The sequence below is a fragment of the Heptranchias perlo genome, chromosome 8 (assembly GCF_035084215.1).
Source record: "Heptranchias perlo isolate sHepPer1 chromosome 8, sHepPer1.hap1, whole genome shotgun sequence".
NCBI lineage: Eukaryota > Metazoa > Chordata > Chondrichthyes > Hexanchiformes > Hexanchidae > Heptranchias > Heptranchias perlo.
In genome coordinates, this window is record NC_090332.1 from 86171482 (window position 1) to 86192976 (window position 21495).

General features: G+C 41.6%; 1 protein-coding gene across 1 annotated transcript in view; it reads right to left on the reverse strand.

Annotated features, from left to right (window-relative positions):
* Window positions 1–1076: 1076 nt before the first annotated feature.
* LOC137324849 (protein sel-1 homolog 1-like) overlaps window positions 1077–21495 on the reverse strand; it is a 37925-nt gene continuing 17506 nt past the window's right edge. The window contains exons 9-19 of the mRNA XM_067989571.1: window positions 21192–21248; window positions 19530–19598; window positions 16549–16626; window positions 13330–13392; window positions 13127–13214; window positions 12863–13011; window positions 10741–10906; window positions 10567–10641; window positions 3136–3308; window positions 1691–1819; window positions 1077–1231 (exon numbers count right to left, since the gene is read on the reverse strand). Of these exons, the coding sequence (XP_067845672.1) occupies window positions 1112–1231; window positions 1691–1819; window positions 3136–3308; window positions 10567–10641; window positions 10741–10906; window positions 12863–13011; window positions 13127–13214; window positions 13330–13392; window positions 16549–16626; window positions 19530–19598; window positions 21192–21248 (1167 nt within the window). The 3' untranslated portion in view covers window positions 1077–1111. The remainder of the gene's footprint in view (window positions 1232–1690; window positions 1820–3135; window positions 3309–10566; window positions 10642–10740; window positions 10907–12862; window positions 13012–13126; window positions 13215–13329; window positions 13393–16548; window positions 16627–19529; window positions 19599–21191; window positions 21249–21495) is intronic.

Below are 21495 nucleotides of genomic sequence, written 5' to 3' on the forward strand. Positions count from 1 at the left end.
GGCGCTGGTTGCCTAGCAGCAGTGTGATTTATTGCTCTTAGATTGTGTAAGTCACTTATAACTGCACTTTGAAACTCTCAACTGTCTAGCCTTTGGCGTTCCATTCACCACAATACTTCTGCGACTGTCTATCTGTGCAATCACTTTCTCTCTCTCCTCTGCCTTTGATGCCCTTGTCCCCAGTAATAACCCCTATTCCTCCCATCCTAGTCATTCCCCCTGGAATAGGTCCCATCTTCGCGACTAAGTCCAAGGGTTGCAGACCTGAGCGTATCTGACGCATAGCTGGTTTCGCCATCCACCACCAGATCTGGCTGGACCACTTGAAGTACTATCAGGTCTCGCTCGCCTCTCCCAAAACTACTCAATACTCCGGGATTATTCTGGAGAGCAAAGATAAGCCCCGGCTTCTTTTCTCCACCCAACTATCTCAAACTCCTCTTCCCCTGCCTCCTCCACCCTCACCTCCAACAACAAGTGCAACGAGCTCGTAGATTTCTTTGTCATGAAGGTTTTAAAAAAAATCCTTGAAGACAAAATTAAGTTTCCTGCAGTATTGGCCCCAGTCAAGTAGTACCTTGTCTGTACCACTTGGCTCTAACTGGAATTCTGCCACTTGGGACAGCTCTGCATATGCACGTAAAAAATTCCTCTCCTGGCTGTTAAATTTGAACTAGAACATTTATTTTTGGAGGTTAATTATGGGAAAGTTAACTAAAATCTATAATCCTTAAAAATAAATTTTAAATTACTTATCAGTGGTGAAGTTGCTGTATTAACACAATTAAATTGTGCAAAGAGGACTTTCTTTTGTTTATATATAATGTTAATGTATCGTTTATAACTGGTAAATTGATGTCCTCTAATTAGTTTGTCATTAGTTAAAGAAAGAGCAACTGAGGATAAAGATGTACCCTGACATTTTGATTTGTGTTTAATGTCACAGTATGTTAAAACTTGTATTTTAACTCATTACATCTCTTTTTAGGAAGTTACTCACAGAAAAGTTAAATTCATAAGCAACTCTAGTCCTTAGAAACCTCGACTCCAGAAAGGTGAGAAATCTAGTCAGCAGCTTAGAAAGATGGGTGTAACTCCTATAGTACATGTTCTAGCCATGCCTGTAGGCCATCAGTACAGCCAGGAGCAAAGTTAAAATCATTATTAGAAAGAGATCCCAATGAGGCCACAGCAATCTATCCAGGTTTATTTGTTTCCATACTTCACTGAGCTGCAAAGATAAAGAAGATAAAAGATGAAAGTACAGCACTCTTGTTAAAAGGGTTGCTAACAATGTAGTCCTGTTAAATTTTGGTTTATGAACAATCTACCTTTTCACCCTTAAAAACACCAAAATCAGCGCCTAATGCAGGATAGAGAATTAAATAAGTAGAGCGTGCTTTCCAGGTGAAATGTAATTGTACATCGGCATTTTACCATTAATGGTGGTTGAGACTTAAGCCGCCTAAATCCTACTCTCTGGAACTCCCTAAAACCCCTCCACCTGTCCACTTCTCTGTCTATCTTTAAAAATCTACTCAAAACCCCTCTTTTATTCTTTAACCAAACTTTTGGCCATCCTTGCTAATCTCTTCCTCCATGGCTCACACTCCATTTCCATTGCGAGGCGCCTTGGGATTTTTTTTTTCACATTAACAACATTATATAAATGTATGATGATGTTACTTACATTGGTGTAATGAACAGACTGGATGAAATTTATGGCTCCGAGCTTGCAGAGTGCAAGGAAGACTGGGATATATGCATCCGTACTAGTTTCTGCAGCCAAATCGTAGAACCTTTTCGCCAAGTGAAGATCCTAAAGAAGAGCACATATGCTTTTTCTAAAAAACCATTCCGGTTCAGTTAAGAGCGATAATATTTGGGGTATAAATTACTGGAAAGATTGGAGAAACTTGAGCTTTTCAGCCTTGAACAGAAGTGATCCTTAGCGATATGATAGTTTAAAAAAAAATAGATCAAGAACAGAGTAAGTCCAAGGGGCAGAGGGTCAAACTAGCATAAAGCAAATTTAAAATTGTCAGAAGCTTTTTGTTCCGACATTGTGATCAATACCAAGAATGGACTTGGGGGTAGAGTAGTGAAGACAAAAACCTTAGAATCATTTAAAATTGTTGAATCCTGTAATTGCGTGGGGTGCTGTACGTTCTTTCTGGATGGAAGAACTGAATCACCTTCCTCATCCATTTCTTGTGGAAAAACAACAGCATTCTCAGAAATAAGTGATTTTCAAAAAATCTTTAAAAATAGCCAGTATGGAGATCTGAAATGATTATATATTAATGCTGAATAGTGGTGCTCACCCCTGCCACAAAGAACTGACATTTTACAAGGGGGGATATGCTTTTATCAGGCGTGGAAAGAGCAAGTTACCATCATGACACTGCTGATACCCAATATACCTTTATAGGTTTTATGTCCCTGTTTGGGAACCTGGGCTTAGTATGGAGTACAAACAGGATGATGAGAAAGAAAGGTGGAGGCTACTGTTTCTGTCCCATGTGAAATATTTAAACCAGTGGCCCAGATAATTGGTTCAGCATTGAAGATTATCAAAACCAACCACCAGTTGGGGCCTGCTGTAAGTGACCAGGGTTTGTGGGCATCGGTTCCAAAAACCTCCAGCTTTCCCTACATGTCACGTTTCTAAGTAAGGATGATGTGCAACAGCTCTTCCTTCATAGTTGCTAAGTTAAGATCCTGAAATTCCGAACTGAACACCATTGTGGGAGCACCATCAGCACGAGGACTGCAGCGGTCCATGGAGAAGGCCCACCACCACCGTCTCAAGGCAAGTAGGGATGGGCGATAAATGCGCCTTTGCCAGCGCCACCCACATCCCAAGAACAACTTTTAAAAAAAAAAAAAAATAATCATATGATTTTGGAGGTCATATGAACCTCTCAATCAGGTTACAGCCTTCGAACCCAGTCCTACACATCCATTATTGTTTTATACAGTTAAAAGGGGGTTTTGAAGAATCGTCGTTTATTCTAATACAGTAGCTTTGAGAATTTTCTTAGAGGTGCTTGTTACATACTAATAACTTAAAATACCATCGATTCAAAAACAATGTGTATTTTCACTCTGGTAATAGAAGTGACTGTTCCATACCTGCTCCAGCCCAAGACCATGTTCATACATATACGCTAAATTGAACATAGCTTGTGCACTGCGTTGCTGTTCAGCAGCTAAACGATAGTGAATTGCAGCTGTTTCATAATCCGCTTTTGTTCCATAACCATAGTAGTAATAATCACCCAGTTTAATTCTGGCATATGAATAGCCTAGCAAGCAAAATAACATTTTAAAAACATAATTGAAGCATAACTGTATTTCAGCATAGATTCCAAATGATTTGCCTTCCGAACTGACTGCCACACTTTATTGAGCACGACTATCGTGAGTTAAGATTTTCTGACAAAACATTGAGTACCATATCAGTTACAAAACAAAAATAGGTCTCATTTTCCTCTCCTACAGTGTTAGTGAAAATCTTGGCCTGACTTGATGCAGTCAGATTTCCCCTTGTTCCACAAGCGTATTATATATTTTTTTTAGGGGGAGGAGGGATACAGCAGTAGGATGTGGTTTTGTGCTAACGACACCAGTTTCTGTGGTACATGGAGTGGGATGAGGGGGGGAAGAAAAGAAGCTTATCCTGCAGTCAGCAGGCCACGCAAACAAGGATTCATATGAATTTGGGAAGCATGGGGAAACTATGAGGCCAATCATCATCATTGTGATCCCACAAACTACTGTTCCAGAAAAGTAAATGTAGTGGGTATAACAAGAACACGTGGCCCCCTCCCATTATCTGAACAAGATGATTGAAATATGTGGTGTTTATGTGGGATACGGTGCAATCTACAATTTTGAGTTCACTTTGTGTTGTTTACAACTGAGTATCACTTGCAATATTGAGATACTTAAATAAAGTGCTCTTATAACCATATGACTGAAGAAGAGGCGATAGTGAAAATGATGGGAAAATTCTTTAACGCCGTTACCAGTTTAGAACTGAATTGACAAATTTGGCAGAATTGAAGTCCATAAATCTGAAGGATTTTGTGTGTTGGCAAAATGTGAACTGAGTTGACCTATAATGGGTGAATTTTCTGTTTACAACCATTAATCATGCTGATGGGCTTTCTCAATGAGATTTCCAATTTGTGAACAGTTTTGTACTTACACCCATTAGGAACTGGGTTAAGAAGTTTAATTTAGGAACTTAAACTGGTGGTGGCAGAGTAAAAAGACTTTCTTCAATCTCACCAGGCTGGACTGGATTCATACTTTGCACCAAAATAAAGGGACACTCTACTACTAACTGTGTCCCATTGATACTGCTGTTATGCCCAGGACACCGGCACACACAGCAACTACACTACAGTAGAGCCTGAATTATCCCTTTACCTCGGTCTTGATTCTCCATGACATTTTTGCAGAGAATGGTAGAAGCCAGCATTTTTTAAAACTTTAATATACAGGAGCACAGGAACAGGTTCTTTATTGATTTTAAAGTCAACAACTTTGCGAAGTTCAATGCTGCAAAGCCTGCAAACAGGGAGGTTGGAGGTGACTGATTATTCCGTATTTACTGATAGTAGCTGGGGGCAGGGGAGGAGGCTGTAGTAGGTGTTGGGGGTGTTTATGGCTGCAGTGGGCGTTGGTGTTTTTGACTGTGTCTCGGGTCGAGGGCGGATCAAATAGCTAGAATCACAGGTGGTACAAAGGGAAACTGAGCTGGAAAATCAGCTATGGTGCCAGTTGATCTTGCTTGCTGTAGTAACGGAGAGGACAGACATGGGTGAGAGAGGGTATGGAAGCATAGTGGTTAAGTTACTGGACTAATAATCCAGAGTCATGAGTTCAAATCCCGCCACGGCAGCTGGGGAATTTAAATTCAATTAATTAAATAAAATCATGAATTAAAAAAACTAGTATCAGTAATGGTGGCCGTGAAACTACCGGATTGTCGTAAAAACCCATCTGGTTCACTAATGTCCCTTTAGGGAAAGAAACCTCCTGTCCTTACCCGGACTGGCCTATATGTGACTCCAGACCCACAGCAATGTGGTTGATTCTTAATTGCCCTCTGAAATGGCTTAGCAAGCCACTCAGTTGTACAATCTCGCTAAAAAAAGTCATAATAAAAATAAAACCAGACGGACCACGAAGCACCAGACACGACAAAGACAAACCAAGCCCTAGTCGACCCTGCAAAGTCCTCCTCACTAACATCTGGGGACTTGTGCCAAAATTGAGAGAGCTGTCCCAGACTAGTCAAGCAACAGCCTGACATAGCCATACTCACAGAATCATACCTTTCAGCCAACGTCCCAGACTCTTCCATCACCGTCCCTGGGTATGTCCTGTCCCACCGGCAGGACAGACCAACCAGAGGTGGCGGTATAGTGATATACAGTCAGGAGGGAGTGGCCCTGGGAGTCCTCAACATTGACTCTGGACCCCATCAACTCTCATGGCATCAGGTCAAACATGGGCGAGGAAATCTCCTGCTAATTACCACCTCCCTCCCTCCCTCAGCTGATGAATCAGTCCTCCTCCATGTTGAGCACCACTTGGAGGAAGCTCCGAGAGTGGTAAGGGCACAGAATGTACGCTGGGTGGGGGACTTCAATGTCCATCACCAAGAGTGGCTCGGTAGCACCACTACTGACCGAGCTGGCCGAGTCCTGAAGGACATAGCTGCCAGACTGGGCCTGCGGCAGATGGTGAGCGAACCAACACGAGGGGAAAAACCTACTTAACCTCGTCCTCACCAATCTACCTGTTGCAGATACATCTGTCCATGACAGTATTGGTAGGAGTGACCACCGCACAGTCCTCGTGGAGATGAAGTCCCGTCTTCGCACTGAGGACACCATCCAACGTGTTGTGTGGCACTACCACTGTGCTAAATGGGATAGATTCAGAACAGATCTAGCAACTCAAAACTGGGCATCCATGAGGTGCTGTGGGCCAGCAGCAGCAGAATTGTATTCCAGCACAATCTGTAATCTCATGGCCTGGCATATTCCTCACTCTACCATTACCAACAGACCAGGGGATCAACACTGGTTCAATGAGGAATGTAGAAGAGCATGCCAGGAGCAGTACCTAAAAATGAGGTGCCAACCTGGTGAAGCTACAACACAGGACTATATGCATGCTAAACAGCGGAAGCAACATGCTATAGACAGAGCTAAGCGATTCCACAACCAACGGATCAGATCAAAACTCTGCAGTCCTGCCACATCCAGTGTGAATGTTGATGGACAATTAAACAACTAACGGGAGGAGGAGGCTCTGCAAACATCCCCATCCTCAATGATGGCAGAGTCCAGCACGTAAGTGCAAAAGACAAGGCTGAAGCGTTTGCAACCATCTTCAGCCAGAAGGGCCGAGTGGATGATCAATCTCAGCCTCCTCCTGATAGCCTCACCATCGCAGAAGCCAGTCTTCAGCCAATTCGATTCACTCCACGTGATATCAAGAAACAGCTGAGTGCACTGGATACAGCAAAAGCTATGGGCCCCGACAACATCCCGGCTGTAGTGCTGAAGACTTGTGCTCCAGAACTAGCTGCACCTCTAGCCAAGCTGTTCCAGTACAGCTACAACACTGACATCTACACGACAAGGTAGAAAATTGCCCAGGTATATTCTGTCCACAAACAGCAGGACAAATCCAATCCGGCCAATTACCGCCCCATCAGTCTACTCTCAATCAGCAACAAAGTGATGGAAGGTGTTGTCGACAGTGCTATCAAGCAGCACTTACTCACCAATAACCTGCTCACCGATGCTCAGTTTGGGTTCTGCCAAGACCACTTGGCTCCAGACCTCATTACAGCCTTGGTCCAAACATGGACAAAAGAGCTGAATTCCAGAGGTGAGGTGAGAGTGACTGCCCTTAACATCAAGGCAGCATTTGACCAAGTGTGGCACCAAGGAGCCCTAGTAAAATTGAAGTCAATGGGAATCAGGGGGAAAACTCTCCAGTGGCTGGAGTCATACCTAGCACAAAGGAAGATGGTAATGGTTGTTGGAGGTCAATCATCTCAGCCCCAGGGCACTGCTGCAGGAGTTCCTCAGGGCAGTGTCCCAGGCCCAACCATCTTCAGCTGCTTCATCAATGACCTTCCCTCCATCATAAGGTCAGAAATGGGGATGTTCGCTGATGATTGCACAGTGTTCAGTTCCATTGGGCTGGGCTGATAAGTGACAAGTAACATTCACACCAGAAAAGTGCCAGGCAATGAGCATCTCCAACAAGAGAGAGTCTGAACACCTCCCCTTGACATTCAGCGCCATTAACATTGCTGAATCCCCCACCATCAACATCCTGGGGGTAATCATTGACCAGAAACTTAACTGGACCAGCCATATAAATACTGTGGCTACAAGAGCAGGTCAGAGGCTGGGTATTCTGCGGCGAGTGACTCACCTCCTGACTCCCCAAAGCCTTTCCACCATCTACAAGGCACAAGTCAGGAGTGTGATGGAATACTCTCCACTTGCCTGGATGAGTGCAGCTCCAACAACACTCAAGAAGCTCGACACCATCCAGGACAAAGCAGCCCGCTTGATTGGCACCCCATCCACCACCCTAAACATTCACTCCCTTCACCACCGGCGCACTGTGGCTGCAGTGTGTACCATCCACAGGATGCACTGCAGCAACTCGCCAAGGCTTCTTCGACAGCACCTCCCAAACCCACGACCTCTGCCACCCAGAAGGACAAGGGAAGCAGGCACATGGGAACAACACCACCTGCACATTCCCCTCCAAGTCACACACCATTCCGACTTGGAAATATATCGCCGTTCCTTCATCGTCGCTGGGTCAAAATCCTGGAACTCCCTTCCTAACAGCACTGTGGGAGAACTTTCACCACACGGACTGCAGCGGTTCAAGAAGGCGGCTCACAACCACCTTCTCAAGGACAACTGGGGATGGACAATAAATGCCGGCCTCGCCAGCGACGCCCACATCCCATGAACAAATAAAAAATAGAGACAGTACACTCAGCAGTCATTTTTCTCCTTTGCTTTTTTTTCTAATTTCTCCCTCATTGCACTATTTCTCCTGCTTAGAGACACATGGCAGCAAATGACTTGCTCTCCAGTCCATATCTGAACAGGCCACTAAGGGCCACAGAAGACTCACTCTCCAGTTTTCTCTCCTTGTTGTATTTAGCCTTCACCTAATGCCTAAAAATAGGAATTTGCCACGTGGGGAACTGTAGGCTCCAAACTCACCCTGCCATCATTAGTGTAGTAGGAAGAAAGCTGTAGACTGCAGGAAGATATCAATGGACTGGTCAAGTGGGCAGAAAAGTGGGCAAATGGAATTCAATCCAGAGAAGTGTGAGGTAATGCATTTGGGGAGGGCAAACAAGGCAAGGGAGTACACAATAAATGGGAGGGTACTGAGAGGTGTGGCGGTGTAGAGGAACAGAGGAACCTTGGAGTGCATGTCCACAGATCCCTGGGTAGCAGGGCAGGTAGATAAGGCGGTTAAAAAGGCATACGGGATAATTTCTTTTATTCGTCGAGCCATAGAATATAAGAGCAGGGAGGTTATGCTAGAACTATATAAAACATTAGTTAGGTCACAGCTAGAGTACTGCGTGCAGTTCTAGTCACCACATTACAGGAAAGATGTGATTGCACTAGAGAGGGTACAGAGAAGATTTACAAGGATGTTCCAGGGCTGGAGAATTTTAGCTATGAGGAAAGATTGGATAGGCTGGGGTTGATTTCTTTGGAACAAAGGAGGCTGAGGGGAGATTTAATTGAGGTGTATAAAATTATGAGGGGCCCAGATAGAGTGGATAGGAAGGACCTATTTCCCTTAGCAGAGGGGTCAATAGCCAGGGGGCATAGATTTAAAGTAATTGGTAGAAGGAATATAGGGGAGTTGAGGAGAAATGTTTTCACCCAGAGGGTGGTTGGGGTCTGGAACTCATTGCCCGAACGGGTAGTAGAGGCAGAAACCCTCAATGCATTTAAAAAGTACTTAATAAGCACTTGAAGTGCTGTAACCTACAAGGCTACGGACCAAGAGCTGGAAAGTGGGATTAGGCTGGACAGCTCTTTTTCGGCTGGCACAGACACGATGGGCCAAATGGCCTTCTTCTGTGCCGTAAATTTCTATGATTCTATGTGGTGTGCAAGAGGTTTCTTATTTCCTGAATATATTTTTAATAGAAACTCTATCCCAATATATTAAAAAATGGTGTCATGGAGTGTTACGACGCAGATACACCTGCGATTCTTTATATCATGAATTCCTGACGTCAATCGTGTCATCAGGACAATGTCGTGTGCTTTCCCAGAGGGAGGGAGGATCACTCTGAGCCACTCTCACACATCTCCTAGTATTTGGTTGCAAAACAAATACTGACAGATTCCTGGGAGCAGGTCACTGCCTCTTGGGTAAGGTAAGATGTATGGTGTGGGGATTCCTAGAAGAAGGGAAATAAGAGAAAATTATTTTTAAAAATACCCACACCAAAGGATTTTTAAATATTCCATCCTGCATATCTGCTGCCATAAATTCTCCATGTATGAAAATATATTGTGTGGCCTATACATTGGTGATTTATACATTGTGATGATCGTGGGGAACTAGGCTGTAGGAAGGTGGAGTTGTTGTTTCTCCCACTCATGAGGAAGGGGAAATTGGATTGATAAGGCAAAACCCAGAAGGTTATGTGGAAGATGACAAGGGCTGGGTAGAGAGGTGAAAGGTGAGTAAGTTGCTACTTGCATCATTATTACCAGTTATTATTAAATACAATCCATTGCATAAATAGAACTGTGTTTGAAGACGTGTCTGGAAGAAGTTGAAGACTATCACCTGGGTGCTTATCTTGGTCTTCACAACATAATCTTTTATGTTTCTCATGAGCAGCTACCAGAACTTTTAATATCGCATTATGCAGTGAGATACAAAGCTGCCAAAAGCTTCAGAACTAATTAGAGTAAACGGATGTTAGTCACGCTGCAAACAATGTGATGCAAAATACTTGTGGCATAACAATATAAATGGAATTACCACAAACAAACCCGTAATCAATTTTTGATTATCCACGTGCTTTGTTCTGCTGCAAAATTTGCAGCCTCAGACTGTCACCGGAGAAAATGTACTGGACCATACCACCTGACATCATGATAGTATTACTCCAAAGTCAGCCAATATGGCAATTTAAACAATTTTAAACAACTTAAACAATAGTAATCATATGCCATATATATTCTACAAATAAATATGTGCCCTGGATGAATAGTTTGTGGAAATGCATCATTTGTACCAAGGCCAACATAAATCTGCAGTTGGCATCACTCAATGACTTATTTTGTGTAAACCACCTGATGTGTACCTTGTGTACCTTGTGTACAAACACCTATGAGTTGGACAATAACTCACTTGTGCCTCGAGTCCATGTGTGGTACTAAGTCCAAAATTAAAGAAAGATTTATTTTCCTATAAACTAGTAGTTTTCTGTCATGTACCTTATATATACACCTGTACCTTGAGCTGCAGCTCGGTTCCAGTATATCAGAGCCATATGGTAGCAATCAGTCTTTGAGAGGAGTGCAGACTGCTCTATTAAAACAACAGTACATTTCACAGATTTTATTTAAAAAAAACATTGCAAAATTAAAATCTTTTCAGGGGTTTTGAGTATTTGATTTCCGAACCTACCATATTCCAGAATGTAGGCTGTGTTACTTTGAGCCATTTCATATCCTTGTTCTGCAAGGAATAAATACTGAAGAAAGGCAGAATCAATATTGTTCTCCTTGTAGACAAAATATGCAGATAAGAATCTCTCAGTCCATTGGCCTCGTTCACAAACATTCTTGTACAGCTAAAGAAGGGTGGAAGACTTTGATAAATTAAAGACTGAAAGTAAATAGGTGAATGAAAGATAAGGTTGCAACTCTGGAATTTAATTAAATTAAAATGTTAAACTGGTTTAATATTCTGTCTCTAAGCGCTCGATATATAGTCAATTTTGTGACTGCCAGAAAAAAACCCTAAAACTGACACCAATGATATTCTTTATAATTTTTGCACACATTTCTTGTACATGCATAGCATAAACCTAAGTTGGAAACTACACCCTCTGGGAGGTATTACTTAAAGCGCTGCACACAACCATTACTGGCTATGGTGCTAAAACATTAATTGGATACTGGAGATGTTCCTCTTGTCAGCAAGTTAGCAAAAATAGTGCCTGTATTTAAAAGGGGGGGATAGCCCTGACCCAAGTAACTACAAGCTCATTATTTTAAAAAACCCAAGCATTTTTACATTTTTAAAAACTAGATATTTGTGCAGTATTTCACCATGAAAGCTGAAAATATGCAGCAGATTTCTTTAATGAGAATACATTGATTCAATACCGTGTATTAAGAGATCTTTAATATTTTATATAGATTATCCTATTTCATTAGTCTTCTTTCTTGCACTTTCAGAAGAGTTCATTAATCTAAAAGGTGTTCAACTCAAAAATTCATAATTCAGGAAATTAAAAAACATAAATAAAAAGCATGATACTCATCATAAAAATGTTTCTTAATCAGTAGGTTGCAGCAACGACAAAAGAGATCCTTCTGAACTGGGCACACTGCATAACTTTAATAAAGGGGAATTAATAGTCAACTAGTTAATTTCCTGAAGCGTTTTATACGGGAGTCAAGATCAAGTCCAGTTTTCAGATCACGTCCAGTTTTCAAGTCAAGCAGGATAGAAGATGGTGGAATAACTGGACCCCGGTGGAGGGCAAAGCAGGTGGGTGGGGGAGTGAGAGATGAGGGGATGGATTGAGAGGAGAGGAGAGGAGAAAGGGAGATACTGGGAACAGAATTGAGATGGATGGGAAGGGTGTCGGGGAGGGGAACAGGAAGAGGAGCTGGAGGAGAGGGAGAAAAAGAGCTCAATGAAGGGGTGTGTGGCACTTTTCCAGGGCCAATTTCTTCACAGTGGAGGAGGGGAAAAGGAGATGGGTTTGGGTGTTGATGGGAGCCGAAGAAGGAGGTGGATGAGGAGAGAGAGAAGGGGAGGAGTTGGGTCATGGTGGATGGAGAAGAGTTAGGTGACACTGGAGAGGGTTCAAAGAAGAGTGATGGGGTAATTCTGGGACTTGGGGCTCTAAATTATGAAGAAACATAGATGGAACTTGTTTTTATTACAGTAAAGATCAAGAGCCGACAATGATTTTAATTCTGAGGTGAATTGATAATCTAGATGAAAAATATTTACACTGCAAATGCAAAATTCAATAACATTATAACATTAACAGGATTCAAGCAAAATTTGAGATTAGAAAGATTTGTTTTCCCAAGAATAATGAATATCTGGATAGAGCCACAACCAAAATTCTGTTTGTCAACACTTCTAAAGAAGAGTTGGCTGATAATCTGATAAACAGGATTGAGGATACAGAACAGATATAGATGATCAAGTATTCTGTAGACCATGATTATTCCTGAACTATTTGGACTGTGGAAGTATCATGTCAAGAAAGGCAACTAATTAAGATTATTAATGTAGGATATAAGTTAAAGATGAATAACATAGGATGTAAGATTAGATAGATAGTCTGAAGTTTTGGTAGATTAGCCTTTGTGAGTGACAAGGAAGAAAAAAAATACAGAATTACATGGATTGAGCAGTGTCCATGATGTGGCAGTTTCTATAAGTCCGTGGAAGGAATAAGCTTGCAGACCCAAATGGTGTTTTCTCCTTCCATTCTTTCATATTTTACTAATCAAATCAACTGCACTGATTCTATTAAGATCAATTGTACTATTTCTATTACCTCAGCAGCAGTGAGACAGGATCTAACCACTCCAGTTCCACTCCCGTACATCTGAGCTAGATTGTACAAGGCCAGAGCATGCCCAGCTTGAGATGCAAGGTGGAAATACTTAATGGCCATTTTATAGTCCCTCTTCACACCTAAGCCAGCTGTAATAAAAAAAATATGCTTACATTCAAATTACTGATGGCATAGCGTATAGTGTAATTAAGAATGTCACCTTCAATCAATAATATGCCAAAACAACGCCTTTCTTGTTCTTACTATAGTGCATGACTCCTAGTTGAAACTGTCCATCTACCCAGCCCTTATCAGCTGCCTTCTTAAAGTATTTTAAAGCCTCCTCATATTCCTGAAACAAAATTTTAAAAATAAATTAGCCCTACTTTACATCAGAGACACAGATTGTTAAATTATATGATTTTACTTCTTTTATAAAGTCAGATTTTTCGGAGCAGGAATCTTACCACTGGCACTCCTCTTCCATAAAGATAAGCTAATCCTAAACCGGTCAGTCCAATAGGGTTGCCCTGAAATAAAACATTAGATACAGTATTCACGGTCTGCAGAAAGAACGGAGAAGTAGGGGCCATGCACCCCATCAAGAAAATGACAATTACATGACATGACATCTGAGAGGTGACAGACATTCAACATTTTTATTTATAGGCTAGCAGATCTCCCGTGGTGCTGCTCGCAGTGAGTCAGAGGGTATACTATTTTACAACAGTAGGGGGGTTATGCCACATAATGGACGATGTATTATCAGGGCTACTGATTTATGGTATCTGAATAAGTCCATTTCTGTTTTTATAACATAGCATTCTGAGAATTTTACCAATCTTCTGGCGATTAAGTTCCTGTAAGTCTGTCTGTGAAAAGCCTTTATATGTAGAAAAAAGTTCCTAATTAACTGAAGCAGTCTTTTCAGCAATGAATTAAATAAAATACACTTACAGGAACAGATCCCAATTAAATGGAGCTGGCTTCTTGGAATTAACATACACATATAAAAAAACAGGTCCTAATTAATTGGAATGGGCTTCTTGGCAATTAACTCATTAAATAAAATGCTGCACAGCTCCCAAGTGGGCAAAGGAACAGTGAGTCAGGAATTCACTAAAGTTTGTGTACTGCAGGGAAGCACTTATAAAAATAGGTCTCAATGAAGAGGAATTAATTGATTAAATAAAATACATATATAAAAAGAGGGGCCAATTAATTCATCTCAGCAATTAATTTATTAACTAAAAAATATGCAATACAGCTCCCATTTAAATGGGCATGCAAATGAACAGGGCAAAAAAAAGAGAAATCCACTAAAAGTATATGTGGTGCTCCAATAAAAGTTTATGCACCACAAGGAAACATTTATAAAAACAGTAAAATTAGATCCAAGTTAAATAAAGCAAGCTTCTTGGCAAGCAATTAAATGAAATGGCATCTGGAGTGGGCTTCTTTTGGGGGGAGCAGGCAAACAGACAGAGAGAGAAAAAGGAAAAAGTTTATGTACTGCAAAGAAACACAAACAGTAAAAATAGGCTGCATTATGGGCTGCAATTAAATAGGGCAGGCATCTTGGCAAACAATTAATTAAATAAAATGGCATCGGGAATAGGCTTCCCATCAGGTCTGGAGTGGGTAAAGAAGATGTAAACAAATTTAAAGATTACTCAACTAAAAGTTTATGTACCGTAAGGAAACACTTACAAAAACAATAAAATCAAATTCTAATTAAATGCAACGGGCTTCTTGGTAATTAATGAATGAAATAAAATGGAACCTGGGGTGGGCTTCTCGCCAGGATCAGAGTGACCACATGAAAATGGAGATAATGAAGAACCAAGGGAAAGCTAATTCATTGCAAGCAAGACTTACAAAAAGGTATCCAAATTCATTTATTACAAGGAAACACTAATAAAAATAGGATGGAAAGAAATAAAATGCCATCTGGAACAGATTTCTCATTTGGTTAGGAGTGGATTAATAAATTTGTGCAAAAATACAAATGAAATAAAGAAGTTAATTATCTGTCCACATTTATTAAAAGTCATGATTGCCTGCACTTCATGTCCAAATTATACTTATTTTCTATTTCATGTTTTTATAATATGTCAGAATGGAAAAACGCTATGTAAAATGTTTTAATGGTAGACCCAAGCCTAGAGATTCGTTGGCGGTGAGGTCATTTTACAGACAAAAAACAGGCGCCTAAGCGTGAGAGAGCAAGTGGGTGAGGAGAAAGAGTGTGGGTGAGGAGAGAGAATGTGGGAGAGACATTTGAATTATTTTTATTTTAAATCAAGAGTTGCATTTTAAAAGCGAACACAAAGGTCTAATTATTACCGGATAGTAAATGTAACCATTCTGATTCCTGACACCTGTGAGACACAGAAAGACAGGCAGACAGAAAAACGTAATTGGAGAGAAACGGAGGGACACGAGAAACAGCATGAGGGGGAGAGGCAGACACAGACAGACAGGCAAAGGGGTAGACACACAGAGCTAGAGAGGGAGACACACAGAGAGATAGAGAGGGAGACACACAGAGATGGAGAGAGATACACACACACAGAAATAGAGAGAATGACACACAGGCAGAGAAACAGAACCAATCACAAAACACCAAATTCAGAGTTTACAGGGATTTCTTCAGAAGTTCCAAACCAGTGCTACCATACCAAGACCCCTCCATGTATCTGTAACATGTAACACCAGATGTCTAACTCCAACTGGAATGTCTTGCATACCCTCTTGCTGTGTATTCACAGCTTTAATGGTGGCAAAGGATAAAAATGAAATACATAAATATATCTATATAAAATAAGGCCACTTATTTCCAGTTTTCACAGAATAATTGACAGTCATGGAATTAGATTACTAAAGCAGAAATCTCAGATATCATTTGATAAATGTGGAATTTGACATACTCAGGCATTGTAAATTGATGGTCTGGATGTTATCTCCAACATGGCATAAACACCCCTATTGTTACAAAAAATGCATCCTCTGACTCACCATGAGCAGTGCTACAGGAGATCTGCTCAGTTGCGAGTTTATATTATAAAACTAGCTTGCTTGTGCTTTCAGTTAGCCAGGTGAGCCAAGTCTAAACGGAGTTGGGAGATGGACATTGGACGAACAAGAAGGGATTTGGTTACATGGTCAGAGTAGACCAATCCGAAGGAACTATATGAAAAAGGAGTTCCTGACATTTACCTGAGGAAGGAGGAAGCCTCCGAAAGCTTGTAGATTTCAAATAAAATCGTTGGACTATAACTTGGTGTTGTAAAATTGTTTACAATATATGAAAAAGGACATTGAGAAACATTGAAAACAAACGATTTATAGCAGTACCATGATATACTATGTGTTAACACCCAGGCATGACAGATAAGTATGATGGAAGTAACGTTACACAACGTTATAGGGTATTTGATCAAGTTATTCGTTAACTTCTTTTCTCAACCTTCCTTACCAAATTCCCCTCAGACGCACCCTCAAACCAAATTTTATGACTAACTTGGAAGAATGTATTTATTGCTATTACTACTGTTATTTAATATTTATGGTTCAGATTTTAGGAGCTGCATACATTAGAAAGTATTATTTATATCCAACAGTCTAGAAGCTGGATTGTACATTTACATGTGAACTATTTGCCAAGCAGAACATGCAGGCCTTACCCTTTCAGCTGCCATTCTAAAGTACATGAGAGCAGTTTCATTGTTCTGAGGCACCACTTCATTCCCTTCAGAATACATCTAGAAAACAAAATTAAACAGTTTCTTCATTCAAGGCAGTTAAGAACAGATAGCTAGCTCTGAAGAACATTAAATGATGGCAAGGAGCAGTGCTCTAAGATTTTGCGATGCTCTTAAGATTTGTGAGCTGTAAATGGCTGCAGCTGGGTTATCAACATTGTTGCTGCAAAGGTTTTTATCTTGGCAGGTGATGGAGTAAAATGGACGTGCGATAGTTCAGGTTTTGACAGTAGAGATACACACAACACATTTTACCCCTACTATTTTCAAACCTCTTGAGCCCATAACTCTGGTCTAAGAACATAAGAAATAGGAGCAGGAGTAGACCAAACGGCCCCTCAAGCCTGCTCTGCCATTCAATAAGATCATGGCCGATCTTCGGCCTCGACTCCACTTTCCCGCCCGATCCCCATATCCCTTGATTCCCTCAGAGGCCAAAAATCTATCGATCTCAGCCTTGAACATATTCAACGACTGAGCATCCACAGCCCTCTGAGGTAGAGAATTCCAAAGATTCACAACCCTCTGAGTGAAGAAATTCCTCCTCATCTCAGTCCTAAATGTCCGACCCCTTATCCTGAGTCTATGTCCCTTAGTTGTAGACTCTCCAGCCAGGGGAAACAGCCTCTCAGCACCTACTCTGCCAAGCCCCCTCAGAATCTTATATGTTTCAATGAGATCATGTCTCATTCTTCTAAACTCCAGAGAGTATCGGCCCATTCTGCCCAATAGTCTTTTTATTAGCAATCCCTTAAGGCACTTTCAGCTTCAGCTTGTCAAAGGTGATGGTTGCTCTTGACTGAAAATATCTATTGATGATGGCCTAACGCGAGTGTCCGCTGATGTTGAGGAATATGCTATGGTGGTTTGGTCTAGAGCATCCCATTCACGCCATGCCAGTTTTGGGGTTCGGAAGTGGCGTACACCGAGCGTGGGGAACAATTCCCCGTGCTGGAACGGGTAGGCCACAGGCCCACCCGATATTGGGCCTCAGGTGTAATTTATATCGGGCCGGCGAGCTGCAGGCGCCTGCTGGGTGTATCTCCAGGCAGCTCGTCGGCAAAGATCATTTGAATTTCGGGCTGGTGTGGTCACCAGCGGTGGCCCTCGGGTAGGTCTTGCATGAGGTGGGGGAAAGCGATTGGGAGGGAGGGGGGCAACCGGGAGAGTGATCAAAAGCGGGAGGTGGGGGTGAGCAGTCAGGTGTGACGGGGGGGGTGGGGGGGAAGAGCGAGGCGGGGGGGGGCGGGGACTGGGAGTGGAGGTTCCGATTGGGAGAGGGAGGGGATACCAGGAGTGGGGGGTGCGATAGTGGGGGGGGGGGGGGTTGCGATCGGGTGGGGGGCAAGGTAAAGCAGTGGGCCGTGGTTTTTACAGGGAGCCACAACGAGTACTCCTGCTCCTCCCGGCTCCACAGTCAGGTAAGTATTATGTAAAGATTTTTTGGTGGCAGCCTGCAGCAGTCGCTTTAAGGACTGCTGGTTAGGCCACATGTAAATTTAGATTTCCTGAACACAAGCCGGTCCAGCGCCTGTAAAACGGGAGCAGTGTCATCAAAATTCTAGGCCATTGTGTTTTCTGTCGTCCTCTGCAGTTCTAAAACCTTCAGTAATTCTGTTGTTTTTTTTTAAACTGAATGCCCAGCCCTGCCTATGGCTTTCTATTTTAGGTATTGCTGGGAGCAAAGTATCCTTCAATTTGATCTCTTACTTTGGTTAAAAGAAAAATCAGTTTTAGTGACACATGGTCTATATTCCTCTTATCTTAAAAATCACCATTTTCTGCCCTCTACGGGTAGAGCGCAATATTGCATGGGAACAATGAATAATTTCAACGAACATTGGGCCAGATTTTGCTGTGAAAATAACAGTGAGGCTAACAGTGCTCACCATTATTTTTGTGCAAATTGGACAGTAACTTCCGGTGACCACACAGGCGCAGTTAAAGGCGGAAATCGGGAAGTTGCTGTCCGAGATGCAATGCTCCTCCAAAAGCTGCAAGTAAGCGGCATCTCGCCGTCTGACTCACCGTTCAAATATATTGAACGGTGTGAAGTTCCTGTCCTTACCTCACAGGTACAGACTAAACTCGCCAAAGAAAGTTAAGTCCAGTCATTTCAGTCTAAGTACCCTTTTAACGGAGTGGTAAGTCTTAATTACTGCCAAACAATCTCTCTGGCACTGAAAATTAACTTTGACAAAGTGTGGAGTCTCATTGCTTCAGATTTTAATTATTGTTGGACATTAAAAAAAAATTAAATACTTTTTTAAAAACTTTTTCTTTCTGTCTCTTTTATCTCTGTCTCTTAATTCAGTCTTTCTTTCCCTCTCTTTATTTTGCTTTCTGTACCTGATTTGACATTTCTAACTTACAATTCCTGTTTCTGCCTCTGCACTGTTGTTAATGATGCTTCAATCTGATTGGTTAAGGAGATACACAGCTGCTTGCCCTGGACACACAGGTCCCAGATGCCCAGTAGGGGGCGCCGCGCTGAATGGATCTCAAATTTCCAGGAACTTGCTGTGCAAAAGCTCATAGAAAGTCTATGGGCAAGGGCAAGTCTAACGAATGGTGCTCACCGCAAAATCTGACCCATTATATTATCTGGCTTGGCTTATCACTGGTAGCATGTTAAAACGCTGTAGAGCAGAACAGGTGATGTTACAGGCTCAGAAGCAAATATGTAGTTAACTGTGTTTTACTGTCTAAATTACCTTTGCTCCACTTTATCTACTTTCAATAATCTCAAAAGTTTAGAAGTAAATTATGTAACTATGATCTGCTGTCACAAATTGCAACAAATTAAAACTGTTATACAGATTATAATAACGGAAAAAGATTAAAATTTTGTCGCTACAAAAGACCAAATAATCACCAATTTTTCTAAGGCCTAATATTATTACCTTTCCTAAAAAACCCAAGGCATTTGTACTGCCACCGTGAGCAGCTTTTGATAAGTAGTAGAAAGCCTTCTAGAGAAGAAGAGAAAATCATTTACCAAGTTTATTTAAAAAATCTTGTTGCATTCAAGAAGTGTATCTATGATTAAACCTCCACTTGTGTTATAAAATTAGTGAGTCTTAAAGCTGGAGTAGCACATTTACAAAATGTTTTTTTCACTCTGCATTTTTCTTCCTCCCCTCTTGAAGATAGTGATGCACACATTTCCTCAAGTGCAGGTCACTCTCTGGTTGCTCAGACAACCAGCCAATTTTTCATGTTTTGAGCCTTGACAGTGAATGTTGGCAGGTTCAAAGCCAAACTCAATCCTGTCCCAGGTGGACATCCACACGTGCACACATTCCAGCAAGGGTCTCTGCTCTGGATGGTGACCAGAAGCAGGAACCTGTGCTGATTTTCCCCTCCCTATTGCAGTAAAGAGTTGAGGTCAATTATAGCTCCCAAGTGCCGCTCCAGATGAGATCAGCTAATTTGGCACAGATTGGAAATTGGACTTCCTTGTCCGCAAGGCTCAGTTACACCTTGCCTTTAACTATGTAAGAAGCGGGGAAATCCTGCTATCTACGCTTTGTTTTCAGAGTCACTTCGGGCACAGTGATCAACTTCAAGCATCTGGTCTCATCTGTGCACATAAGGTAATTTACTGTTAATTTGAGTCTGTTAGTAGCACTCTCGTTTCTGAGTCAGAAGGTCTTGCGTTGAAACCTCACTGAAGAATTTGAGCGCATAATTTCAGTGCACTACTAAGGAGTGCTGGGGTGGGAGAACCGTCTTTCGGATGAGACATTAAACTAAGGCCCCTTCTGTCCGTTCAGGAGGACACAGAAGATCCCATGGCCCTATTCAAAGAAGAGCAGGGTGTTCTTCTGGTGTCCTGGCCAACATTTCTCCTTCAACTGATGTCACCAAAACCGATTAACTGGGCAGTTGTCTCATTTGCTGTTTGTGGGACCTTACAGTGTGCAAATTGGTTGCTGCATTTCCTTACACAACAAAAAAAACTGCACTCCAACAGTAGTTCAATCGTCTTGACACACTTTGGGATACCCTGAGAGCATGAAAAGTGCTATATAAATGCAAGTTTCTTTTTTTCTTTTGCAACTAGGATGGTCAATAAATTGGTCAAAAGTAAGAAATTTTTAAAAAGGCCACAGTGATAAAAGCCATAGAGTTTAGGGTTATTGATTTGTACCCTGATTTCCCACATCAGCTCTGGGTCATGGTCCAGTGGGAAGCACCACGTCCCATCAGGGGGAGCTGATATTTCCCCAATCGAGAGCGAAGACCGACGTCTCGGAGCAGGATGATGATGGTGTACAGGGAAGAAAAATTACTTTAGAATGGGAAAAAATAAAAAAAAGTTCAGAAATGATAAAGTGTACAATTATAGATTTCGTTGTAAAGTTACAGAAAGCTTAGGGTAAAGGAAGACCACAATTTAAAAATTGTGCTGTTCTTATTTCAGCACTGATTTTCATTTCACACCAAATTGTTTTCTTTTAAAATTTAACCGTACCGCCTCTTATATACATTTGTATTTTTCTTCAGTCACTATCCATCTATACCATAGGTTCAAAAGAACCCTTCCTCAGGAGTGTACCCACTTCGTAGTCTTGTTCTATTCCTTTGCCTCCTGTTAGATGTAACTGACCAAGGCCAACCTAAAAGAGAACGGTTTCGTTTTTTTAAAATCAATTTCAGTCGGCCACAAAGACAAACTGTACTATTCTGAAAATGTAAAAAGTGAAAATCTACAAGTGCTCTACTTTTCATCAAAGCTTTTGCATCAGGCAAACATTCTTAAAATTTAACTTTGAAAAATATTAAAGCAATTACATAGCTATTGCGTCATGTTAAATAGTGTGCTAGGAACCTTATGGCCTTGAAGTTTGCTGTGCAAGTATTAAA